Source organism: Cyanistes caeruleus, chromosome 11 (genome assembly GCF_971803275.1).
Source record: "Cyanistes caeruleus chromosome 11, bCyaCae1.hap1.1, whole genome shotgun sequence".
Taxonomy (NCBI): Eukaryota; Metazoa; Chordata; class Aves; order Passeriformes; family Paridae; genus Cyanistes; species Cyanistes caeruleus.
The window spans coordinates 19,463,573-19,482,750 of NC_141711.1; the positions used below are offsets into that span (position 1 = coordinate 19,463,573).

General features: G+C 48.0%; 1 protein-coding gene and 1 long non-coding RNA gene across 3 annotated transcripts; both read left to right on the plus strand.

The window, feature by feature from the left end:
• Window positions 1–2,422: 2,422 nt before the first annotated feature.
• LOC111944024 (uncharacterized) lies at window positions 2,423–6,502 on the plus strand. Of its 2 annotated transcripts, XM_086845859.1 has the most exons (7): window positions 2,423–2,771; window positions 2,867–3,138; window positions 3,467–3,558; window positions 3,644–3,740; window positions 3,887–4,005; window positions 4,165–5,250; window positions 5,571–5,856. In XM_086845859.1, exons 2-5 carry the CDS (start codon window positions 3,096–3,098, stop codon window positions 3,952–3,954), a joined length of 300 nt encoding a protein of 99 aa, XP_086701985.1. In that variant the 5' UTR covers window positions 2,423–2,771; window positions 2,867–3,095; the 3' UTR covers window positions 3,955–4,005; window positions 4,165–5,250; window positions 5,571–5,856. The 2 variants fall into 2 exon arrangements, with proteins under 2 accessions (XP_086701985.1, XP_086701983.1); XM_086845857.1 differs by lacking the exons at window positions 2,423–2,771; window positions 2,867–3,138; window positions 3,467–3,558; window positions 3,644–3,740 and having other exon boundaries at window positions 3,848–4,005; window positions 4,165–6,502.
• Window positions 6,503–6,772: 270 nt separating this feature from the next.
• On the plus strand, window positions 6,773–8,915 carry LOC111942186 (uncharacterized). The gene is made up of 5 exons (XR_015274961.1): window positions 6,773–6,891; window positions 7,340–7,411; window positions 7,626–7,713; window positions 8,423–8,504; window positions 8,723–8,915. It is a non-coding gene; the product is annotated as an uncharacterized LOC111942186 (long non-coding RNA).
• The last annotated feature ends 10,263 nt before the right edge of the window (window positions 8,916–19,178 follow it).

Sequence of the window (19,178 nt, forward strand, 5' to 3'; positions counted from 1 at the left end):
CTCTCATGTCTGCATGGCCCATACATACTTCAGAGTGATGTGAAAATGGGAGGAGTGAACTCTAATAATAGCAGCTCTGAGCAGCTAACATTAGGGCAATAGAAAACTATAACAAAAATAGTTTTCTTGTGAGAAACTCCATAAATTAACAGGAAGAAACTTCTGTTTCTCTATACAGACTGGTGAAAAGACTAGCAAGAACTGGGACTGTTTTAACCATCAGAGTTCCAGAGATTTTGTCTCTGTTGTCATGTGAACAAGGGAATAGTGGGTAGATATAGATGCTAAATCTGAACTACAGTGCCTGTACAAATTGCAGGCCGCATGGCTCCTCAGGCTGCTTGAGAAAGTATCCTGGGAAAAATATGAGAAGGAATTAAAACAATTCTCAGGGACACTAAACAGCCTTGCAGGTGTTGTTTTGCAGCCTCTTGTTTCTCCTTGCAGGAGACAGTCAGGGGGGCAGAGTGCCCCTGACCAATGATGGTAATGTAGCACTTTGTTAGCCAATAAGAGTTTCTTTTCTGTACTTTCCACGTATCTGTCTATAAGAGAGAGCTGAAGCAATAAACTAAGGAATTCTCGTGTTGTTACTCCCTTGAGAGTCCAGTGTCGTTCTTTCTAGCCGTTCCCAATCGGAACGACAGGTAGATAGGGGATGGAAAGGTTGTTCTGGAAGTTTATTCTGGTGTTCTTATTATTGTGGTTTGTCAATAAACTTTCTTTTTTTTCCCTTTTAAGTTGTATGCCTATTTTGCTCTTGTTCTAATCCATATCTCACAGCAAGAAGTAAGTAATTTTCTTAGTTATTAGTTTAAAACCACGACAGGGACGTGGTTATCTTTGTGTGTCTACCCCCACACGGCCTGTCTGGGTGCTGAGTCGATGGACTAAACCTGCTGATCCCAGTGATTTACCTTCAGCTGATCCAGAAAATTCAGCAGATACTTCCCGCTCTCTACCATCAACATAGAGATGAGACCCTGATGAACTCTCACATGCAAATCTTGTGTACAGTACCAAATTGTGAATGTTATCCTTTTGTATGTTCCATTTGTAAAGTGTGTAAAGAAAAGTGGTAGACACATTCTAAGTGGGGTCGATCGCCAAGAGGGATTTGCACAGAGTGTTACAAGTTTGAAAGAAATTTGACTGAGATTGCATTACAGGAAGGTGTGCAAACAGGACAATTTGAAAAAGGATCTGATCGATGGTGGGAGATTTATGCTTTTGGGATAAATCCGGAAAATTATTGTTATCATCCTAATACCCCTTTACCATATATTATTGAAATAATTGCAATACGTTGTTGCAAAACACTGACAAAAGTCAGGTGTGATATCCCAGGGGTAAAAAATAAAAATTGGGAGCAATTCTTAAAACGGCAGTCTCGAGAAAAAGGGTCTTTCCTTGAAAGTTATCCCTGCTGCCGAGAAGATGGAACACCCCATGGTTCGAAGCAACTGAATCGACGGGTGAGGGAGAGGGGTAAAAGAAAAGGGAAGCAAGATCTCACATGGGATCCAGCCAAGATGCTGGCCGAACTGCCGCAATCCGTTTAAAGTCCTTAAAGGGCTATCTCTGATCAGGTTATTGCGGTGGTTTACCATAATAAAGGGAAATGAAGGGTGTGCAGGGAAGCTCTATGCAGTCCTGAGCAACTTCTTGCCTCAGCTGGCAAAACTGAAGCTAGCTACAAGCAAGAATTTAACTCCCCCTATCTCTGCTGGGAAAGAATCAATGCTGAGAGTGGAGGAGAACCTGTGTTTGAACAGACAGCCAAAAGAACACCCCTGGTTTCCCCCCATCCCCTGGGCCTAGCTTAAAGCTGCAGGACCCATGTCTGGGCATAGAGCAGATGACAGGGGAGACAGTGTCATACAGTCAACCTAGACATTGCCCTTGAAAGGTAACCACTCCTTCATGGGCCTGGATACTTTTAGGGAAACATGAAAAGCAAGGCAGTGCTTAGGGAAGCGGTGTTTTTTCAATATATTTGCTAGAAGGAAAACATGGACCAAACTAGCAACGTTCCTTTACTGTGGGAAAAACATCCTCCTGGTTTGGACTACCGAGACAAGGACGGTTGAAACCTCTCCAGTCAGACGTACACAGAAAACTCCCAAGGAATTCTCTGGGTTTCCGCTGAGTCAGTGTAAAAGATGATGTTTCTCGGGAGCTTAATACTAATACTTAATACTGAATTTTTAATACAAAATGTCAAAGTTATTAGATTATTAGATGACAGGTGAATTGCGGTTGGGAGGCAGCTGACGTGGTCCCCAGCTTGATAAACACTGTTCCCAACAGTGATCAGCACGGGCATGAAATCAGGTTCATCTCAGTTTATTGCCGAGAGGTCTAGAGGAACATGTCAGTGCACCAAGAGCAGGTTTGGAATCTGTGCAGTGCAAGAGACTCTGCACAAGCTCTCTGGGCAACCGACTGCCAGGGGCAGGAGCCCTGGGGTGGCCGTGCCTGAACAGCACCTTTGTGCCTACAGTGCCACCCTCGATGGCTGCCCTGGAGCCTGGGATTGGACCCTGGACTTGCTGCAGGAGTCTCTGGCCTGGTTCCGTGCTGACCAAAGGCTTGGAACCATGTCAGAACCTCGGTTGCCAAGGGGGTGGCCTCAAGTGGCTGCCGGGCATGTGAGGCCATGGCTGCGTGAATCTTGGGAGCAAGATGCTGATGTCAGAGTGGCCAAAGCCCCAAAAGGGAAGGCTGGGCTCAGGCCGTGTGTCAGTGCGACCTGGCAACGGGAGGAGAAGGTAAGGCAGGGAAGCAGCTGCCCAGGGACCAGAGGGGCCCCACACCTCGGGCCTCTGGGCCTGTGCTGCAGGCTCACCTGCCTCTCCCTTCCCAGAATCAGCAGAGGAATATCCAGAGGAGACGGCGGTGTTCCTCAGCGCGACGACGGGAGCAGAAGGCGGACAGGAGCAGGGCTCACGCAGGGCTGACCAGGGAGTAGCACCCTCGTAGCTCTGGGCCTGTTCTCCAAACTCCCATCACTTTTCTTCCTCCCACAGAGAGAGGACCAGCACCTGGCAGAGACAGCAGCGTTCCTGGACAGGGACTCAGCGCTGACAGCCGCCATGTGCGACAGGGAGCAGGAGGGCTCTGATGGCAGAGAGCAAGGTGAGGGCAAAGCAGCCCCTCTCACAGCCTGGCCCAGGGGCTGTCGGGGTGGCCAGCGTGGGGCCCAGAGCAGAGGCCAAAGGAGGCAGGAGCTGCTCAGCCAGGCCAGGGCTGGCAGCCTCCTTCCTCCTCAAGTGGGGCCCAGCTGGGCCAGGGGGCAGCTGTTGGGAGCCCCGTGCCCGCAATGGCCGCTGCTCTCCAAGGCCTCCAGCCCTGCCCATCAGGCAGGCACGCAGGCAGGGACAGAGCAGCCCTTGGGGCCGATGCTGCGGGCTGAGAGCCCCACAGAGCTGCTGACGCCGGCTGCCATTGTGTCTGTCCCCTGCAGCATGCCTGCTGTGTCGCCGTGCAGAGGCTGACCCGGACACCTGCGGCGACAAACAGGAGAAATACGGGCTCTATGCCCACATCTTCTGCCTGGTGAGTGGCTCCGGGCACTCCCTCCAGCATTGCAAGGGGCAGTCCCTGCCACCCTGTCCTCATCAGCTCTTCCCATTTTCTGTAGTATTTTGCCACGCTGCTTTTCCGTCAAGCAAAAAAATGTGTTGGACTCCTGGGTTTCCTTCCCTCCCAGGAGGCAGGGAGGAGGCAGAGGAAGAGGGGTGAGTTGGGAAGCTGCACCCGGGGCTCTGCAGGGAACCTGTGTCTCAGGAAGGGCTCAAAGCAGAAGGAGCCAGTGGTGCTGGGCTGCACAATCCCGTGCTGGGACACTTTGTCTTCAGTGCCATCAACCCGTTTGTTTTCCCAGGCCCTGGGAGCTGCTCTTGTGCTCCTCCTGTGCTGCTGAGGGCACCCACAGGCGCTGCTCTGGCCTGACAGTGAGGACAACCCACTGGGAGTGTGAGAGCTGTGCTGGTCTCGGCACGGGTATGAGGCAAAGCAGGCGGGTGTCCCTGGGCTGGGGCCAGTGCCCAGGCTGGGCACGGCAAAGCCCATGAGCTCCTGGAGGGCTGGGGGCAGTGCTCTGGTCGGGCATGGCCTGCTTCAGGCCTGGCAGGCCTCGGACATTCCTGTTTGCTCTTACAGCTGCCACGGAGGAGCCAGAGCTCAATGGCCCCAGCCTGACCGGACAGTCAGGACTGGAATCTTCTCAGGGCCTCTCAGAATCTGAGGCCATCAGCCCCACCAGCAGCCCGGTGTCATTGGCTCTGGCTCCCCGTTCTCCATCTCCAGAGGCCAGCAGCCACAGCAGCCCCCAGCATGCAGCCTCATCCTTGGCAGACAGCAGCAGCCCAAGCACATCAAGGCCAAGACACAGCAGCTCCATGGGCCCTGAGGACAGGGTCCATTCCAGGTGTGCTGGGCCTGACCGCAGGCGAAGCCACTCTCGCCAGCAGAGTCGGGCCACAGATAGACCCGTCCGGTCACGGAGTCGCCGTGACAGGAGCAGCGGGACAAGACCAAGGGCTGAGAGGCCCAGGCCCAGGGACACACCATCGCAGGCTTCCCCCAGATGCAGCTGCCCCTGCTGTCAAGCTCGGGCCTTAAGTCCACCTGTCTGGTCAAGGAGTCACTGTGACCAGAGCAGCAGGACAACATCAAGGACAGAGAGGCCCAGGCAAAGGCAGACACCATCGCGGGCAGCCCCCAGACTCAGCCGATCCCGCCAGGAAGCTCAGGCCCAGAGTCCACCTGCCCGGTCGAGGAGTCGCCGAGACAGGAGCAGCAGCACAACATCGAGGGCAGAGAGGCCCAGGCAAAGGGAGGCACCATCGCAGGCAGCCCCCAGACGCAGCCGCTCCCGACTACCACATCAAGTCTCGAATCGACCTGTCCAGTCCAGCGGTCTCCAGGACAGGAACAGGAGGACAGCAGCAAATGCTGAGAGGCCCAGGCAAAGGGAGACATCCTCGGGGACGTCCCCCAGACGTAGCTGCTCCCCCCTGCAACGTCGGGCCTCAAACCGACCTGTCCGGTCCAGGAGTCGGCAGGACGGGAGCAGGAGGACAGCAGCCAGTGCTGAGAGGCCCAGGCGCAGGGGGACACCGTCGGGGACGTCACGCTGGAGCAACCGCTCCCGCCAGCCACGTCGGGCCTCAACTCGGACCTCTAACAGCAGCACGTAGTGTCATCTTCTCTTTCTAGTCCCTCTGTTTGTGGCTGTAAGTGAAGGTGAGAAGGGTCAGTACAGGGACCTTGAGATTTGCAGGTCTGTGGAAAACCCAGATTAGCTCTTGGCATTTCTATGATCCTTGATTTCTATGTTACCATGTATTGTGAAGGGAAAAGCCACCTGAGGACATAGCTAATTAAAAAGGACACTCATTGCTGCCTTTAGACAGATATTTCCCCACTGCTTCCCCTTGAAAGTGAACCAGTCCTTAATGGCTTGGATACGTTTAGGGAGACATGACGAGCAAGGTGGCTCTTAGGGAAGCTGTCTTTGAAAAGGCCGTGGGCTGTGTTGCTATCCTTGATCAATCTCATTTCAGTAAAGCCTTTCTTCAGTAAAGCAGAGGGAGAAGGAAGAGAGTGAGACATTGCCTCAAGTGTCTGGAGAAATCGACTGCGACACTGCTGCTGATTTAAAAGACTTGCTTGGACCTTCAAAGGTCAAACCGGAAAAGACTGTGGAAATAGCCTGGGACCAAGAGGATGCGCAGGACTCTGCCCCAGACGAAGGTCTGGGACCTTTGCCTGAAAACGACGGAACTCAGGAGTCGAGTGCTTTCAAGTTTTCCTTCTTTGAAGACACAGAGGAGTTGGGCATCAAAGAAGGTAACAGCAGAACCCTCCTAACGGAGCCATTTCTAAGGAACAGCTTCTGGCAGGCACTGTAGAGCAATATGGTGTGAAGAAGGTCAGAGGATTTTAATCCAGAGGATTAAATCCAGAGGATTTTCAGCAGCAGAAGTTAGTAATTATGCAGAAGTATTTTGATCTTCATTTCTACTTGCCAAGGTTGTGGGAGATTAATGAGAGGTAACTCCTGCTTGCATCTCAGGAATTTCGAGGTGCACGCCTTGAGAAGGCATTGGGATTTTTGCAGAGTGGTGAAAAAGCTTCTTGTTGTGCCCTAAACTTCTCAAACAAGGAAAAAGGTGACACAGCAGTCATACCAAGTTACCTAGAGCCCAAGAGGATTTTAAGGAAAATGGGTGTTAAGGTAGAGGGAGGAGCAAAATCCTGGAGTTGACCCCAAGCTCCATGAACATTCTGTTAGTTACCAAATTCTATTCCTGGACCTTCAGAAAAAGGAAGCTGAATGACACTGAAGGATCATTGGGGTGTCCTAACCTCAGATAAAGTGAGGCCTTATGAAATGAAGATGAAGGAATATTTAATCAAGTCACAGTCAGGTAGGAATGAAAGGAAACCGTGCCGAGTTATCCAAAATATTAAAATGCAACAACACAAAGCAACAAGCCCAGCACACTTGTGCTGTATTCAGGAGCTATTCACTGTCTTCTGGATGCAATGATAAATATTTACGAATACATAGGAGATGCCTAGAAGAAAGTGGAAGATCCTGGAGCAGAGCTACAGCTCAGGAAATCAGGGAGGAGAAGATTCTGTCCTTCCTAAATCTGTCTTTCCCGGTATAAATATTTCACTTGAAAGAAGGAATTTTTCCTGGCAAGCAGAGAAATAATCTGGTTTTGGCTTTCTTTCTCTTTTGCTGCTGGTTTTGCAGGGCCTCACATACTTGGAACGATAAAACCGGAAAAAGTCACGTGGCAAGAGGATTCACATTTCCAAGACATCACTTCTGAGGGTGCTGATGATGTCAGAAATTGCAAAGCACCAAGAAAGGCAAGTTCCATTTGTATTTGTTGTCTACTTGGCTGTAGTAGTTGGATGCTGTGGGAATATTAGTGGCAGCACTGAGGAAATGGGAAACTGACACTGCACACCTCTGAGCAAGGAAAGTCATCTTGGAAAACCACTGGTGCTGTGTGGAGTCCAGAGTCCCAGCAGCCCATTGGATGTGAAGTTGAATGTGAAGAGAGAGAAGCTGAGCACAAGAAATGGACTGGGTTGTTTTGGTTTGGCCAACCCCAAACTGAGTTTGGCCACAAGGCAAAGACACAGTCAGTTTTTGTGTCAAACGTGGGGTCTTTTTATAGAAGGCTTTATTTGCATACTATGCAGGAAAGCTCTTCCGTGTATCCCATTTCTCTGAGGCACTACAGCTCTAACTCGTGCCCATGGGATTTGATAGGACCTTTTAGGATGCTAAAACCCCTTTGTACTTGTCTAGGGTTCTTTCTCTACCACGCACAGAAAGTGCTAGAGTTTTCTTCTTCTCCATAGATGACGAATGCCTAAAGAGGTACGACACAACTTCTTCAGTCCCCTTTTGTATATTTTTCCCTTTTAAACCCTTACTGGACTTGAGTAAGGAGGAAAAAATGCTGCCTGGTTATGAATGCTCTGTAGTCAAAATTTGCCATCCTTTCTTGTGGTCAAAGTTGTGGTAGAATCCCATGAGACAGTCCTGGTAAAAAATAAAGGCTGAGCAGCTTTCTGCCTTTCCTTTCTTTCAGATAATTACCTCATAGCTATAGGAACGTTTAGAGCTTAGCAGAAAAATAGTCACTAGACAGGTTAGCGAGACATTTGGAAACCTTTCAGGTAGGTCTATCTCCTTTAACTTTTTCCTGTCTTTCTGGTGTTACTGTTAGACATGCCGAGTGTTCTTGTCAGCCACATACGTCCGTGCGGTTCTTCATCCTAATGAATCTGGGGCTTGCTCTTCTGAAGCCAGTGAATTTTCGATTTAAAAACAAAGACAACAACAACAAAAGAAAACATACACAGCCCCCAAAAATTACACAGGCCACCAAAACAATTGCTTGTTCTATTTTGTAGAATATAGTCTCAAGACAGGCTTAAATGACGTTTGTTTCTTGAGACTTGCTAGATAACGCGGATGAAATGTATGGCTGTGTTCATACAGTTACTGCCCTGCAATCTTCCAGCCCGTCTGATTTGCAGGGTGTGTCAGAATGGAGATCTCAGCCCCTGGCAGGCAGCGCTTCTGGGGCCAGCTGTGGGATCCTGCTGCTGAGCATTTAATGCAAGAGCTGCTGTTTCACTGCAATTTAGATTGCAGCATGTTCAGGGAGACAGCTGCTGCCTTTCATTTTTCTTAGTACACCAGGCTGCAGTAGGGAACATTTCTGCTGGAGCCAACATGTGGTGGGGGGCAAGAGAATAGGAGGGACGTGGAGGATAGAGCTTCTGACTTTATCGTGTTGTTCATTCATGATTGTTGGGAGCAGCAGCCGAATCAGAAGGGTTGAACCCTATTGATTGGTGTTGTGTTTTCTTTTGTGCACAGGGCCTAAAGTTATTTTGTAGATCTGTAGAGCTCAGTGAAGACAAAGTGGGTTGGGAAGACATATGTAGATTTATTGCTTGAGGTGAGTATGGAACATTGGCTCCCTGGTAACTGTGGCTGAATGCTGAGCATGGGGAGGGAACACGGCTATGGATGTGCATGCAAAATTAATTCAGGACCTCCAGAAGAGCCTGAAACTTTGGAACTGTCAGGGAACAAATGGGTGTTGGTATACTGGTGTGTGTAACATGATGTTGTGATGTCCAGCCAAGTAAACCACTGCATCTCTCTCTGTTACAGGAGCAGCTAGCTAACTAGATGTAAGGGAAGTGTTTAAGAGAAACAATGAATTTAGAGACTTCTGCAAGTAGTGGATTCAAAAACTTCTCCTAGGAATATGTTAGATTTTCATTAATTTCTGGATCGTCTAAGGAAGCATAAGAATTCCATAGGGAAACTGAACCCAAACTAATAAACCCTTTCTTGAAAAGAATCGTGTCATATTTGTTCCTTGAAGAAGTTGCCAAGCAACCTTACCTTTTAAATCCTTTAAGGGATCTAACAGGAAAAAATATTGACAAACCCGGCTAGGCAGTGTTTCCGAGCTGGCGCTGATGCTCTCGGGTTCCGGGGAGCCACGGGAAGGCTCCAGTCCAGACTGTCCGGTCAGGCTGGGGCCATTGAGCTCTGGCTCAGCCCTGGTGGCTGTGAAGGCAATCAGCAATGTCAAAGGCCTCCCAGGCCTGGGCCAGGCTGGGCCGCAGCATTGCCCCCAGCCCTCCAGGAGCCTACGGGCTCTGCCAAGCCCAAAAGGACACTGCCCCCAGCCCCGGGGGCTTGGCCTGACAGCTGAGCCCAGAGCAGCAGAGCTGTCACACTCCCCGCTGGTTCTGGTCGCCCTCAGGCGCGAGCAACGCCCGTGGGTGCCCTGGACAGCACAGGAGCAGCACAGGGGCACTTGCCAGGGCCTGGAGAAGCACAGGGGTCAGCTTCAGCACGGTGACACAGCAGGCATGCTGCAGGGGACAGACACAATGGCAGCCGGCGTCAGCAGCTCTGTGGGGCTCTCAGCCCGCAGCATCGACTCCAAGAGCTGCTCTGTCCCTGCCTGCGTGCCTGGCTGATGGGCAGGGCTGGAGGCCTTGGAGAACAGCGGCCATTGCGGGCACGGGGCTCCCAACAGCTGCCCCCTGGCCCAGCTGGGCCCCACTTGAGGAGGAAGGAGGTTCCCTGCCCTGGCCTGGCTGAGCAGCTCCTGCCTCCTTTGGCCTCTGCTCTGGGCCCCACGCTGGCCACCCCGACAGCCCCTGGGCCAGGCTGTGAGAGGGGCTGCTTTGCCCTCACCTTGCTCTCTGCCATCAGAGCCCTCCTGCTCCCTGTTGCACTTGGCGGCTTACAGTCTCCAGGGATGAGCTGGAGGTCAATGGCCCCAACCTAACCAGCCAGTCAGGACTGGAGTCTTCTTGGGGCCTCTCAGAAACTGAGGCCATCATCACCAGCTCCAGCAGCCCAGTGACATCTGGTCTGGCTCTCCATCTCCAGGGACCAGCAGCCACAGCAGCCCCCAGTGTGCAGCCTCATCCTTGGCAGACAGTGGCAGCCCAAGCACACCAAGAGCAAGACACAGCAGCTCCATGGACCTTGAGGATAGGGTCCATTCCAGGTGTGCTGGGCCTGACCGCAGGCGAAGCCGCTCTCGCCATCAGGTCAGGCCTCAGATGGATCCGTCCGGTCGCGGAGTCACCGTGACAGAAGCAGCAGGAGAACATCAAGTGCAGAGGGGCCCAGGCACAGGGATGCACCATTGCTGGATGACACATCCTGGTCATCGCCCGATGTCTTATCCATCCACCAACATATCTCAATGCATCTTAATGTTCCGCCAGCCACATTGGGCATCGAGTCCAGCATTCCACTGCCCTCCAAAGTAGAGGCCAGACTCCCACAAAGAAAGGCCAGCCATGCAGCCGGCTGTGGGACAAAGTCTGGCTCCCAGCAGCTCCGTGGAGCCTCTGGCACAGGAGCCTCTTCCACCAGCTGGCTCTGTGGGCTGAGAGCCAGCAGCAGCCCCATCCTGCGCCCTGCCCACAGCCCTGCGGCTGCCTGGGGAGGCCCCAAGGCTGCCGCTGATGGGGCTGCCTGGCTCATTCCAGCACTGCTGCGTCTGCGGCCAGAGCGGGGCCACCATCCGCACGGGTATAAGGCCAAAGAGTCGGGTGCCCCTGGGCTGGGGGCAGTGCCCAGGCTATGCTTGGCAGAGCCTGTCTGCTCTTTGGGGGCTGGTGGCACTGCTCTGGCATGGCCGAGGCCTGGGGAGCCCTTGGCCGTCCCGCTTGGCCTTAGAGCCTGCACTTGTGAGCCTGAGTTCAATGGCCCAAGCCATGACCCAAGCCCACTCAGGGCTGGAGCCTTCCTGTGGTTACACAGAATCTGAGGCCATCAGAATCTGCCTCTGCACGCTCCACCTCCAGGGGCCAGCAACCACAGGAGCCCCCAACATGAAGCATACCAACAGTCTCTGCCATCTTGGTCTCTGGAGAGCAGCAGCTGCAGCACACAGAGTGAGGCAATAGCAGGGTCAACATACAGCAGCTCCCCAGACCATGGGCACCATGAGCAGCGCCTGTTGTAGTTATAGTAGTTGTAGTAGTAGCAGTATCAGTAGTAGTACTTAGCGGCCTCAGCACAATTATAGACATGCTGGGCCTGACCACTGGGGAAACAGCTCCTTCCAGCAAAGGAATAACCTACCAAATGTAACTGACATTAAAAAGGGCCACCTTCATAATTTTGTAAGTATGTTAATCTCTTTACCAAGCAGTCATCTATTCCATTGTGCAGTTCTGATAATTTCGGCAGAAGAAGCGCAGCACTCAACATGAATGATCAGCAAGTCTCATTTATTGGTAACTCTAAAACCACTTATATAGCATCACTAATTAGGCTCATACATAGTGCCAAAGCAAGCTCGTTATTGGATATTTTCATTTAAGGTCATCTCCACCTAATTCCACATTCCTGTGATCGCTCATCTATGCTGAGTTCACATTCTTCTGATCACAGCGTCCTGTTCTCAGTTAACAGTTATCACTAAGGTCTTCCTGACTTTGCAACATCTCACACTAACCGAACTCTACTGTCTAATTCTTTCCCAGCTAACTGCTGCATGGGAACATGACCTTTGCTAGCTAGCCATTCCTCTATAATTCTCCTGTTTTCTTTTTGTACTAACAAAACTGTAGAAGTAGCCTTCTTTACCATGTTTTGCAAGCATTGCAGTATGCAAGGAATAAACAGTAACACAATCACAATGATCAATATAACAATTGCCATTTGTGCCAAATTTTTTAACCATCCTGTGAGACCTAGGGATTGAAGCCATTCCTCTAATGGATTTGTTTCCATGGTTAATTTTTTCGTATTGTTCTGTAGTTGTTGAAGACGAGCATGAATAGACACTGAATGGTCAGAAAGATTCATGCAACACATTCTATCAAAGTCTTCACAGCCATGGCCCTGTGCAAAAAGTCAATAGCAGCTCTATTCTGCAATACAGTATGCCTAACACTCTTCATATCCAAAAGAAAATCAGACAAACCTTTGATGTAATGTTAAACTGTTTTCCTGTCCAACATGCCAGTTGTCGTAACTGTGTTAAGGCTTGAGCACTAGATACTCCAGGTGTAAAAACAGATGACACAATTCACTGTAGGACGTTCCCAAAGTTCAACCTGATCTTTGCATTCTGGTCCCAATTGGAACACACTTCTTTTTGTTCGTAACCTGGTTCTATTGGCTCCTAATAGTTGCTGTATTGTGGGTGCAAACAGTGTCAATTTCCCAAAATAACAAGGCCCTCCATAAGTGTTTGCTGGCAGTCCTTGCCATGCACGATCTCCACAAATTAGAAAAATACCAGGTGGTAATTATAGAGGTGTACTGCTAGAATTTACTTTGTGAGACCAATTGCAACAGTATGCATCATTATTTTGCAAATATAGCAAATTTTGTGGAGAAACATTGGTACCATTTGGCCCATGAGACCTTTTTGCATGATTGTTCCTAGCCCAATTGACAAAAGTTAAACAATAATTGCTAGGGGCTGAGCCTAACAGTCTTAACTCTCGTGGCTCTGACCCAGTAACATTTAAACCTGTAGCAGTGTACCAATTTTGAGTACCAATGGGATTTGCTGGAATTAAACCTATGTCACAGATATTGATCCTGAATTTACCTGATGGAATTTCACATAATGTTTTGTTTGCTTCCTTGGGTGTTTTCCAATTCTTTGTCCAGTTTTTAAACATCGTGGCATTGAGTGAATCATCTAAAGGTGCGCCCACTAAACAAGTTCTAAAAGGATCTGAAGGAGTAGCCATTGGAAGGCAAAAATTATCCTGTCCAGTTTGATTAACCCACATTACCCACATATTTTCTCTTTCATCCACGTCAATCAAACACCCTTCATTTCTTTTTATCATGGTAAACCACCACAACAACCTGATCAGAGATAGCCCTTTAAGGACTTTAAAAGGATTGCGGCAGTTCGGCCAGCATCTTGGCTGGATCCCATGTGAGATCTTGCTTCCCTTTTCTTTTACCCCTCTCCCTCACCCGTCGATTCGGTTGCATCGAACCATGGGGTGTTCCATCTTCTCGGCAGCAGGGATAACTTTCAAGGAAAGACCCTTTTTCTCGAGACTGCCGTTTTAAGAATTGCTCCCAATTTTTATTTTTTACCCCTGGAATATCACACCTGACTTTTGTCAGTGTTTTGCGACAACGTATTGCAATTATTTCAATAATATATGGTAAAGGGGCATTAGGATGATAACAATAATTTTCCGGATTTATCCCAAAAGCATAAATCTCCCACCATCGATCAGATCCTTTTTCAAATTGTCCTGTTTGCACACCTTCCTGTAATGCAATCTCAGTCAAATTTCTTTCAAACTTGTAACACTCTGTACAAATCCCTCTTGGCGATCGACCCCACTTAGAATGTGTCTACCACTTTTCTTTACACACTTTACAAATGGAACATACAAAAGGATAACATTCACAATTTGGTACTGTACACAAGATTTGCATGTGAGAGTTCATCAGGGTCTCATCTCTATGTTGATGGTAGAGAGCGAGAAGTATCTGCTGAATTTTCTGGATCAGCTGAAGGTAAATCACTGGGATCAGCGGGTTTAGTCCATCGGCCAGCACCCAGACAGGCCCTCTGGGGGTAGACACACAAAGATAACCATGTCCCCAATACAGTACCTTGCTGGGACCTCCCCACAGACCTGTTTTTGGATCTTTATAGCGAACCCATATTGGACTTTGAGTTTTCTCTGCTTCAGGTGCACTATGATGCATTGCTGCAGGCAAATCACTGTTTCCAAAAATACACAGAAAATTTGAAAGAAATAAACAACGCAATAATGGTTCTTGTGGATCTTTGATCTCCCTACATTTATTTGGATATTGTTTTAAGGTACCATTTGCTCGTTCTACTATTGCCTGACTTGTGGGGGAATGTGGAATCCCTGTTATGTGTTTGATTCCCCATGATTGCATCACCTGCTTAATTCTACTACTACAATAAGCAGGTCCATTGCCTGTTTTAATAGAACGTAGAACTCCCATGACTGCAAAACAATTTACTAAATGTCGCTCAACATTCCGTGCTTTCTCGCCAGATTGAGCTGTAGCCCAGATGTAATGACTATAAGTATCGACGGTGACATGTACATATTTAACTCTCCCAAACTCTGCAACATGAGTAATATCCATTTGCCACAACTCATTAGCCTGTAATCCTCTAGGGTTTACCCCAAGACCCAATCCACTGCCTTGAGTATGAAAACTACAAATAGGACATGCTTTGACAATAGCCCGAGCCTCCTCTAAAGATATCTGAAACTCCCGATGGAGACTTTTTGCATTTTGGTGAAAGATGGCATGAGCTTCTCTAGCTAATATCTGTGATGGGACAGGGCTATTTTGGGACAGTGAAACCAATCGGTCTGCCCTAGCATTTCCTTCTCCTAAACCCACATCCCATTTGTGGCTACAAATATGGATAATAGCAAAGGCAGCCATCCTCAATTTTACTGCTCTTTGAAGTTGCAAAAACAGTTCATATAAACGAAGGTTTCTTACTTCCTTTATGTCTGCATTTTCAATACGGTCACTCACTCCTGCAACGTATAAAGAATCAGTTACCACATTAACAGGACCCTTAAACTGCACCAAAACCCAAACAACAGCGACTAATTCCAGAATTTGTAATGTATCCTCCTTTTGAGCTGGAATAGGATGATGGTTCCATTGTCCTTGTGAATCTTGCCATATAGCAGCAGCTGTACGAGATTTCTTTCCAGCATCAGTGAACACACTTGATGCCCCTGCTGTTGGCACAAATGATCGTTTGGGCTTCTCAATCCAATTCTGCTGGCCTATCCATCGTAGTGGTATTCGAGGCACTTCCTCAGTACTGCCCACACTGCTGTTGTCAAGCAATGCTTCTTGCAGTGTCGAACTGTGAATTAAATACCAATCTAAAGTGTCCTTTTTTATTGCTACCTGAATTTCAGCTGGATCTGCACCCATAATTTGCCACAATCGCTTCAGCCCTTGTTTTATCCAATTTGCTAAAATTTCAATATTTTGAATTAAAGTATGTCTCTGTAGTAGTGGTGGCAACAACCACTCTAATACCCATATCTACCCTGTTTTCTTCTGTTGTTGCATTAAGGCACCGATGAGATGTTGAGGTCCAAACCATACAGTAAGGTTAATGTCCAAGTCTGGATCTCAGCTACGAACAACACCTGTCTGGATACAGTCCATTATTTTATTGAGTGCTTCTTGTTGTTCACTGGTGACCTGTATAGGTGCTGTAGGATCAGTACCCTTTAACAAAGGTCGTAAGGATTGTAAAAGCTCATTAGGAATACCCACAACAGGTTTAAGCCATTGTAAATCTCCTAGCAATCGCTGAGCATCATGAACAGTATGAAGTGACATGTTTAATGACAGTTTCTGAGGGGCAACATACTGCTCAGTTACAGTCCACCCGAGATATTTCCATGGGGATGACAGCTGTATTTTCTCAGGTGCAACAAGCAGTCCATTCTGAAGTAGTTGTGTTTGAATGTCTTTAACTTGTTTATCTGGAAAAGGTTGTGACTGAGCAAAAAGAATATGGTCCATATAATGATAAATAATAGTTGTGGGCCACTGAACACGTAGTGGCTGCAAAGCATTATCAACATCAAGCTGGCACAAGGTAGGAGAATTACACATACCTTGTGGTAAAACTGTCCATTCAAATCTCATGTCTGGTTCTGCTCGATTTAATGAAGACAAGGTAAAAGCAAATCTGCAAGTATCCTGTTCATGCAGTGAGATAGTGAAAAAACAGTCCTTTAAATCAATTATTAACAAGGGCCAATCTTTTGGCAACATTGCAGGCTTGGGCAAACCAGGTTGTAGTGCCCCCATTGGCTCCATTTGTTCATTTTCTGCACGTAAGTCATGCAGCAGCCGATATTTCCCAGACTTCTTTTTTATAACAAAAATAGGGGTATTCCAAGGACTTGTTGACAACTTTAAATGTCCTTGTTGATATTGTTCCAGCACTAATTGATGAGCTTGTTGCAGACTTTCCCTTTTTAAAGGCCACGGTTCAACCCATACTGGTTCCTGAATTATCCATTTAAGTGGGAGTGGGAAAATCCAAACAATGGCCTCTCTTCTAAAGGGTGCTCACTGGTCAAAATTACACCAAGTTGTGACAAAATATCTCTCCCTATTAGACATTGAACCTTGTCTGATAATGGGACAATTGACAAAACAGAACTGATGACCTTCCCATCTAATTGAATCTGGATTTGTGGAGACTTTTTCACTAAAGTTAAACCTCCCACCCCTGTAATAGTAACCATACTAGGCAACAAAGGCCATTCCTGGGGCCAATACTGTGGAGCAACAATGCTTGAGTCCGCTCCAGTATCCAATAACCCTTCTAATTGATGGGATTCTCCGTTATAATTGAGAACAAATGTTTGCTCGGGTCAAGTGTTTAAGTCCAGAGTATGTAATGTAAGTCCTCCTGTAGAACCAAATCCACCTGTACCCTGTCATTGATTTTTCAATGGTGTCAACTGATGGGTATATTGCGGTAGTGGCACCAATTGTGCAATTCCCTGTCCCTTATCAATTCTGGCTGGTGGTGCCAGCGTATATGCCATGATATATATTTCACCAGAATAGTCCACATCAATTACTCCAGGTAAAATAAACAGTCCCATTAGACTAGCAGATGAATGTCCCAACACTATTGCACCCACAGCTTTTCCATTTATTATCACTGGTCCAATAATTCCCGTGGGAATTTTGTAGGGCTGGGATGTCAATAAATCCACAGTCACTGAGGCTGCCAGGTCCAGGCCGAGGCTCCCTACTGTGGCAGGCTGGAGGGAAGTTGAAGCACTGATGTTCCGGCAGCTGCTATTTGTGTCCTGGCGCGGCGGCTCCTCGCGCTGGCCTTCCCACTTCCCGATCGCCGGCGGCAGACATTATCAGCGTGGGTATTGGACCGACACTGATTGCCCCAAACAGATGGCACAGTACATTCCTTCCAAATATGTCCAAGGTTGCCAAAGCGAAAACATTTGAGTTGGGAGGCTGGAATCCTGCCACTGTTGGTTGTAGCCGCTTGTAGGGGTGCAAGAGCTGCTAAAACCTGACTCTGAGTAGCTGCAGCCTGCTTTCTAACCCTTGCCCTAGTTCTTTAATTGCCTGGACTAACATTGCCTGTGAGCCCACCGGTATATTAGACATCCTTTCTAATGCCTCTTCAATAGTCCAGTTAGCATTTAGGGAATTTAAAACTGACCTGGTTGCTGCATTACAACTTTGTAATGCACATGGTTTTAATAATGCTCCCCTCATATATTCAGGGACACCTGCCCGCTCTATAGCTGCAGCCGCTTTATCAATAAATGCTCCAAATGGCTCATCTGGCCCTTGTTTAATACCCATATAAGATGGAAAACCTCCTGGCTCCTTAATCCGATCAAATGCAGCTTGCACTAACTGCATCCCTTCTCTCAACTTGTCTAGCCCCAGAATAGCTTGTGCTTCCACTTGACTATATGCTCCTAATCCTGTAAGTTCTTCCAAAGTTAGCTCATGCAGTGGATCACCTGCCTGTCTTTGCACATTTACACTTTCTTGACAATAAGCTTGCCAGTGTGCATTAAACAACAACTGCTGATGCTGACTAAGAATCAATTTCATAATACTCCTACAATCTGCAGGCAACAAAATCTGTGTAGCCCACAAATAATCAATCCTTTGTCTAACCGGTTCACTGGTCACTCCAAACTGACTGACTGTAGATCGCAACTGTGCTAACCACTTCCAATCTAAAGCTGTCATTTGAGCTTGTATTCCTCCCCGTTGAATCGATGCAAAGGTTACGGGACATGCTACTTCCAATACAGCGTCTGCTATTTCCTGATCACCCTCTTGCAAAATATTCCGTGCCAATGCAGCCCATGTCTCCCTTCTTTCCCGTGCAATAGCCTCACCTAACTCATGCCCTACCTCAGGATTTCTCATAGGGGAGGGTGGTAACGGTGCCGAAGGCTCCGTTCCAGAAGCAAGGTTAGTAGGTGAAGGAATTGAAGATGGCACAAAAGGATTAGTAGCTGCAGCAGGGGTCAGTGACGGCGCAGGGCGAGTCAAAATTACTGTATTCGTGGCGGGTGGCAATGGACATTCATTCATTCCCTCTAATAATCTATTTTTTGACATAGCTGCAGATGCCTTTGTGGCAGCTGCCTCTTCAGCCTGATACTGCAAAAGAACATTATGAATTGTCTGCCACAGTTTTCTCATTTTTTTAGCAGTTCTATCATCATTTAAAAGAGCTTCCCACAATATATCTCCAAATTTTTGCCACTCACTTAATTCATGGACTGTATGTGGATTTTGAAAACAACCCTGAGCACACCCATAAGCAAGAAGTCTAGGAAGCTCCTTGCACAAATCAAAATCTTTAACCTGTCGCTTTTCTAAAAAGCAGGTAAATAAATCATATGCTGCTTGCCTTTCCATCTTACCGTCAGCGCGCGCTGTTGCAGCCCCTACAAAGTTTCAGCAGCACCTTACAGCAGGACTCTTCTATAAGGACGCCTGGGGCGCGGCAACGTTGCTTTTTGACCAGGACTCTCTTGTGAGGTTGCCTGGAACACGGCATAGCTGTTGCGTTTGGCCGTCCTTGCTGTGGAGGACCCGTCCCCTGACACCAACTCCCTTGGCTGACTCCAACTCCTTTTTAAGGTCCCAAAGATCCCAAAGGTCCCAAAGGTCCCTGCTGTTTGGGCACCTTGATGAGTTTGGCGGAAGAAATGCAGCACTCAATATGAATGATCAGCAAGTCTCATTTATTAGTAACTCTAAAACCACTTATATAGCATCAGTAATTAGGCTCATACCTAGTGCAAAAGCAAGCTCATTATTGGATATTTTCATTTAAGGTCAGCTCCACCTAATTCCACATTCCTGTGATCGCTCACCTATGCTGAATTCACATTCTTCTGATCACAGCATCCTGTTCTCCAGTTAACAGTTATCACTAAGGTCTTCCTGACTTTGCAACATCTCACACTAACCAAACTCTACTGTCTAATTCTTTCCCAGCTAACTGCTGCATGGGAACATGACCTTTGCTAGCTAGCCATTGCTCTCTACA

Excerpts from the sequence above, each read along its gene's own strand:
- LOC111944024 (XM_086845857.1), top strand. The coding sequence starts at position 4,404 with ATGGGCCCTGAGGACAGGGTCCATTCCAGGTGTGCTGGGCCTGACCGC.